Below are 7,654 nucleotides of genomic sequence, written 5' to 3'. Positions count from 1 at the left end.
TGATATATTGGACCTCTACTTTCTGTACTCTTTCTTCCTCTCAGTGACAACCACTCCCCTTTAATATCCTGGCATCATCATGCTTTCTCCCTCCCCATCAAAACCTGGTCTGTAGAAAGGACCTGGCAAACTGATCCACAGTGAGGCATAGTTACAAATCTAACTGCTTCCAGGAGGATTTGTATTTGAACAGGGGACAAAAGAAAAAAAGGCTCTGTAATGGAGAAACTTCCCACAGCAGTAAGTAGGATGAGGAAGTGAAGAAGATGGGGAACCAAGGAACTAGCCCAGTGACCTCCACATCATAACCTATAGGGTGTTACATTTTTCCTGGACAAACTACATGCTTGGGTTTATGGGCAAGGGTGTAGTTGCGGGAATAACTAGAAGCATAGCTCTAATTATGTATTTAGCATAAATAATATTAAAAATATATGCCCTAACAACTCAATTGTATTTAATAACTTTAAGTTCTAATTACTACCAAGTTAATACCATGTTTCCCTGAAAATAAGACCTAGCCAGACAATCAGCTCTAATGCATCTTTTGGAGCAAAAATTAATATAAGACCCGGTCTTATTTTACTATAATATAAGTCTTATATAATTTATAATATAATATAATATAATATAATATAATATAATAATACCTGGTCTTTTATTGATTTTTGCTCCAAAAGACGCATTAGAGCTGATTGTCCGGCTAGGTCTTATTTTCGGGGAAACAGGGTAGTTACTGTCTTTGAGAAACAAGTAAATAAATATAGCAGGCATCAGGCAGGAACTTTCTGAACTGTGTCAAGGTTAATAATAAGTAAAATGTTATAAGTAGAGAAAGGACAGCAACAGCTGTGCAACATTCTTGGAAGCAAGGATTTTGATAGCATGAAGTCAGACAGTGAGCTCAGTTTTGCTGCTACTCTGGGTGAACAGAGAACCCTTATCATAATTGCAAAGAAAACTACATTTCTTTTATAAATTACAATTGTTTTGCACTCAAAATCTGATGTCTGCAGCTGGAAAATCAGGGGCATATGGAGCAATGTTGGAAGAAGATCGAGATCAAACCTATGAGAATGTCCTGGCTGAGATTCAGTCTTTCGAGCTGCCCCTTGAAGCTACTTTAAGGTAGGACTCTTTTATAATTTTATTATTTCTTCTTAAGTGCTGGTAAGGTAGCACTTCTTTTTATACTTTTCTCTATAATAGAATAAAAAATAGTTTTGAGAAATAGCTACAATTCTGTATACACCTAATCTCAAAGTTTTCTTATCCTTAGAGAAATTACAATTAATAAATAATCCACTTTTTTGGCATTATATTTGTTTCTGGATTCATGACCACAAAGTGAAAAAAATAGAAATGACTTTCAAGTGACCAAAAAGGGCCTCATGCCGTCTCCAAATAGATATTCCATCTCATTTATAGGAAATTTCAATTGTTTTCTCTAAAATGGTGCTTAGTAGAAAACATGGAGAACTATTAGACATTTCAATAAAACCAATTTGTATATGGGTGGATATGAATTGTAGAAAAAATGTAGACCTTTTATTTGTATCGTTGCTGCCCTCTCAAGTATCTGGTGACTTCTCAGATATATATATTTTAAATTTCTACATAAGACTTAAAAATAGCTTTTTTGTTAGTATGGGGATTAACGTGCACAGTTCCAGAATAGGATTAACATGAAAGACAGTGTTTCTGTGTGTTGAAAGGGCAGCTTTTAACATTTAACTCTTTCTGACTGTCTGCCTGTATCTGACACCTATCAGTGTGGGAACAGGATGGCAATCACTGAATGTGATAGTGACAGTCAATAAATATTTGTTGACTAATATTTGTAGATTAAGAGAAAAGGTCTTTTTTTTTCCTTTTTTTTTTTTTTCGGTATTGTCTCTCCTTTCTCAGAAAGGTCCCAGGGCCAAGTGCTTTGAAATAGACTACTGTTTAAATCTGAATAAATTTCTCCCAAGTATTTAAATTTGGTTTTGCATTAAGTATATTTTGAATCTCTTCAAAAGGCCTAGGATAGTGTTGCAGGCATGGGAAACTATTGATATTTCTTGGTTTGATTCTTGGATTGTCAATACATAGGCAGTTGCAAAATACAACTTCATTATAACTGTTCCTTATATCTTCATTTTATCTGAGCATCATGCAAAGAGGGGCAAGTAATTTTTACCCTGTTCAATGGATGGAAGAAACCAGCTTTTTACTAATGGGAAATTCAGTAATTTTTTTCCACATGGAACATATTTTATACTGTACCAGAACCTTGCAGAACTTGTGCATTTACCTGGTAAGTAGGTCAGAAGTCTAAAGGGAAACGAGAAGGTGGGGAAAGGAGCCTAGATGTATGTCAGTTACTATGGCCTCTGTGGTCATCGCTGCTTCAGAGCCCTCAGCCTCAACCCCTGACTCTCTCCATCTCTGCCGTCGTCTTACAATGCTGGCCAATATCTACAATCTTTATTTATCCTTGGAACTACCAGCTAATCTTGCTCTGGAATTAGACCTGACTTCCTCCTTTGGTTCTTGGATCTGTTCTACCCTTTGTATTTAGGGCAAATACCCCAATCTTGTACCTGGTCTTCCTAAAGAAAAAAAAATCAGTTTAGATCTGGTGGTCACAGCATCACCCTCAAGAGTGGAGACTGCACAGATGTTTTCCCCAGGTGCTATCCTGTCACCACCACCGGTGGATCCGTAATGCCCACTGTTAGCTTCGTATTCGGATTATTAAATGAAGGGTGAGAGCACTTTCCAAAGGCTACTGTTAAAACACTCCAATGTTATTTTGGAGGAGAGACAAAAAGCTCTTAACAAGGCTTTATCTGGGATAATATTAACCAAAATTAGTTTTCCTAAACTGTTGCTAAAATCATGATTAAATGAAGACTTCTTAGGCTGGCATTCGAGGCCTTTCTGTACATACCTATGCATATTATCAATATTCCAATGTCAACTCTTTTGTTCTGTTGCTCTTATGGAGAACGTCAGCCATGTGACCAAGTATGAGGATTGGAAAATAAAGACAAGACTTCCATTTTGGCCAAACTGGAGTGTTTGCTATTTGACAATACGCTCTGATATTTTCTCCCTCCTGGTGCTCCTGGTTCCCTTTCTTTATTATTCTTCACTCTTAACCTCTGCCTGCCAAAATCCAGCCCACCTTGCAAGGCACAGCTCAAGCGCTCTTTCTTGTATGAAGGCTAAAGATTCCTGAGGGCAGAACCTGTGTCTTAACTTATATCTCTGTATCCTCTGCAGAAACTTCCACTAAGTCTGCCACATAGTAGCTAGATAAACATTTGTCAAACTAATTTGCATGCATTTCTGAGCTAATGGTGACTTTGTGAGGCAAAAGAAAGAAGGCAGTCAAAGAGAATGTCTTCATTCAGGGAAGAAGAGGAAAAGGTGAAATATTTAAATAGCTACGGGTTTGGCTGGAGGGAGTTTGGCCGATAGGACTGCCAAGTCTCTGTCATGGAATGGACAGTGAGGGAAGGGTTAGGACACTGAGAGGATGGAGCTGGGAATATAGGAGAGAAACACGATCAGGAAAAGCCCTTGAAATTGAGGTGGAGGGAACATCCAAGAGTTCTCCTGTTTGTTTTGCCCTGTCACAGAAGGAAGGCATTGCTTCACCAAACATTTTCTGTTGTAAAATTCCAAACTCTGTTAGCTTTCTCTCTCTGCCTGCCTTGTTTTTCAGGTAGAGAATCTGAGGTACCTTGCTTAAGGTCAACGATCAGATCAGGGCCAGGTGGGTTTGCTTCTGCTTCTCTAATAAGGGGAGTTCTGAGAACTCAGTGACTCATGGTTTCCACCAATATCATTTAAGGATGGCTCAGATGTCCTTCTTTCACAGAATGCAAACCTTCCTTGTATACTCACCCACATAAATCATCTGGAAGAATGGGTCTTCTCCATTTGAGGAGTCATGAGGGGGTTGCTGAGTCTGGGAGTCATGCTCTTTGGTGATTGTCAATGGCCTACAGTCTCTCTCACCCAGCCCAGGCACATTCCCCCTACCTCTTGACTTCATACTTGGCTGCTCTCAGAGTAAGCTTCTCTCAGATGACCAACCTGTCTCCTGCCTGACTCCCCCAGGCTCTTGGGTCAGCTTTTTCGTTTTGGTAGAAAAGTGAAGAATCAGATGATGCTGAAGTCCTGTGTTTGTTTTCATTCTGTGTGTGAAATGGGCCTACTGCCCATAATGTTATGCTTAAAGGAGAGAGTTTTAGGGGAGAGCTGAGGTGCCATGCTTTTTCCATGGTTTGTTTGTGTTGTCAATGAAATACCCATTAAAGACATCTCAGGCGGCTATAGCAATTGCATTGGGGAATAATATTCCAGAGTGGACAGTGGAATGTGATGATAGCCATGGTGACTGAATTTAAGAGAAAAGGGGGAAATTAGAGAAAGGTCTACTGGGAGTGCCTGCGTTGTCCTAGCATAATTTTGCTTTGGGCTTTCAAAATCTTCTGGCTGTCAGATGGTAGGCTGAAACTCACCGGCAGCTGGGAGTCTGGAATTAGTTTTGTTGCCCTAATCCTTTTGCCCTGTAATTTAGGGAATATTGGGGAACAGTGTGTTTCTCCAGGACCCATCAGCTCCAAGTTGTTGTCCTTTAATCTAGTTGTGGAAGGTGCAGCTCAGCTCCAAGTCCAGTTGCCATTTATGCAGGAATTGAACCAGAACTGAACCGGCAACCTTGTTCTTGAGAGCTTGCGCTCTAACCAATCGAGCCATCCTGCCGCCTCTCCTTAGAGTTTCCGGTTTTCACTACAGTCCCTCCATTTGGCCAGCTCCTTGCCAGCTCCTTCTTTTAAGGGGCTTTCCCTGGTAGGCTTAATGGCTATCTGTAACCACACTGAAGGAAACTCCTAGTACCAGCCTTATTAAGCATTACCAACTTCTTTGAATAAGAATGGTCAGTAGGTCTCATCTAGCCTATTAATTCCAAAGGCATTGGTAGTGGTTGTTTGAAACTCGTGCTGAAAGTGATTCTGATAAATTAGTGATGGCAGCTATAGTATTAGAATAGGGCAGTAGTGTTCCTAACATTTCCTGTATTTATACTAGCACTTTCTGCTGCCAGGCCTCACCCATTAGACCTGCCCTCCATGGATCCTGACTCCAACCTGGATGGAGCCTGGACTCATTATTCTTCTTGGGATCCTAGAGCTGTATTGTTACGCTCTTAGAACAGGTTCTGCAATCACAGCATTCTGAACCAAACTCGGTTCAAAAGTCACAATGTGTATTATTGCTATAGCTGAGCCTGTGATAAGAAAATCATAGACACATTGAAGGGCACTGCAAAATGAGTGGGAGGTAGAGAAAGCAAGCTCTGCAGAGGGCTGGGAAAAATAGGAGGAAGAGGGAATTGTACAAGATGACGTACCAGAAGACATTTTTGTAATTGTTTTATGATAACATAATTGTTTTACACTTGTATTCACAGACTCTCTTGGGCTCTTTTCCAAAAGCTGACCATGAAATTTTACCAGTTTAAGAGCAAACAGGATATTGTTATTTCTTTGACTTTAATGTTTTTAGGAATGAAGATAACTTACTTGTAGGAAACGATGGAAAACACTAAAAAAACAACAACTAACAACCTAAACTGTATACATAATCAAATTTTAGGATGACATACTAAAAAATATGACTCGTCACAGTCAGCTGTAGACATTCTAGAATGCTCTTGCTTTTTATATCTTTAGACATGTAAGATTTCTATTAAATCATATTCCATTAACTATAGTGATTAAGATCAAAAGTCTAAGTTTTATTAGTTATTTGATTTTTGGCCTTAGTTTCTGAAACTATAAAATGGAGGTTATAATAAAATTTATCTCAAATGGCTAATGCCTATGAAGTGCTTAGCACAATGACTGCCTAGCACATTGTAAATGCTTAATAAATATTAGCTGTTATTATGTCTAATTTACATCTGAGATATATATTCTAGTATAATTTAACACATACTTTATGGATCTAAACAAGCACTTACAACTTCTTGAAATTCTGATCAGGTAAGAAATTTTGAGTAATGTAAATTTTATTTTGGTTGCATAATGTGTATGGGAGAGAGGTATCTCTTCTTCAAAACTATACTTACTACTACTACTACTACTACTAAGTTAATACTAATAATTATATTTTATACTGATATAATATTATGACATTATTTAATGTCTAATGAGAGTGGTATAGAGTACTGCATGGTGTGGATATAAAATGGAGTCCAGAGAAACTGTTCAGAAATAAATGTGGGCCTAACCATGACTGAGGCCTGCTATGTCTGCAGCACCTCAGGAAAGCCTGGGGTCCCTGATGAGAGTGAACTGTGCAGCTGCCAAACTTTCACTGAACATTTAAATGCAACACTAGAAAGGAGTTAAAAAACATTTTTCATGTATGGGACCCAAGTATACGAACTACGGAGACAGTTTTGTTTATTTAGCAGTTAAGTGAAGACGCTCTAGAGCCAGAAGGACATAGGTTCAAATTTTGCCTCTGTACTTACTAATACAGTCGTTGAAAGGATTACATAAATGCAATTGATGTAATGCCTCATACACAGCAAATGCTCATGCATTCATTCATTTGGTAAATAAATATTTATGGAGCATCTGCAATATAGCAGGTAGTAGTCTAGGATGGTCTTGTTGATATAGCAAGATCAAGGCCTGGAAATTCCTTATTCACAGGGAGCTTGTATTTTATTGAAGAGAGCTAGAAATAAACAAATTAAAAGTGGTAATAAATGCTATGAAGAATAGCAAAACAGGATGAAGGATAGGGGTGCTACCGTGTTTCTCTGAAAATAAGACCTAGCCAGATAAACAGCTTTAATGTGTCTTTTGGAGCAAAAATTAATATAAGACCCAGTGTTATATTATATTATTATTATTATTATTATTATTATTATTATTATATTATATAAGACCCAGTATTATAGTAAAATAAGACCGGGCCTTATATTAATTTTTGCTCCAAAAGACGCATTAGAGCTGATTGTCAGGCTAGGTCTTATTTTCGGGGAACCGCGGTGTTTTAAAGAGAGTGACCAGGAAGGAAATGTTAGCTTTTATTATCATTTGATTACATTACATTAGCTACATTTCTAAATTGATTTTGCTGAGAGAATAAAAATAGGACAAGTGAGAGGAGAGAAAGGGCAAAAGGCAGTAAAGGAAAGCTAAGTGGGAAAAGAGTGAGGAATGGAGACTGCATTGAACAAGATGAAGAATTAAAACATAACTAACAATGAGGAGAAGGAAAGAAAGAGGAGAGCAAAAAGAATATAGTTGGAGTGGTAAGCTGGGGTGGGGGGGGAGAAGAAGGAAAGAGGGAGAATAAACTCAGAGAAATTAATATTGCCCTAGTTGCTCAATGGACTTTAAAATGTTTAGCTTTGGGATGAGTGAGCAAATGGTGCTTTCAGGACTTTGTTCTGCGGGCAAGAGTAGTGACATAGTTTACAGGACTCAACGCAGAATGAAAATGCAGCCCCCCTCGTTAAAAAATTATTAAGAATTACAAGATGTGATGGCAGAGCATGAAGCGAAGTTCAACTGCATAGGTCACACACTGATAAGCCAGCCCTGTCTGAGCTTACCGTAGAGCCTGTCACATAGCA

At 38.4% G+C, this 7,654-nt stretch overlaps 1 protein-coding gene across 1 annotated transcript in view; it reads left to right on the top strand.

Annotated features, from left to right (window-relative positions):
- Nucleotides 1-861: 861 nt before the first annotated feature.
- The window catches only part of EXOC6 (exocyst complex component 6), a 166,361-nt gene continuing 159,568 nt past the window's right edge, over nt 862-7,654 (top strand). The window contains exon 1 of the mRNA XM_081074011.1: nt 862-1,128. Within this exon, the coding sequence (XP_080930137.1) occupies nt 1,007-1,128 (122 nt within the window). The 5' untranslated portion in view covers nt 862-1,006. The remainder of the gene's footprint in view (nt 1,129-7,654) is intronic.

Source organism: Rhinolophus hipposideros (assembly GCF_964194185.1).
Source record: "Rhinolophus hipposideros genome assembly, chromosome: 15".
Lineage (NCBI taxonomy): Eukaryota > Metazoa > Chordata > Mammalia > Chiroptera > Rhinolophidae > Rhinolophus > Rhinolophus hipposideros.
The sequence above is the reverse complement of the archived record's forward strand: the minus strand, read 5'-3'. Positions and strand labels throughout refer to the sequence as shown.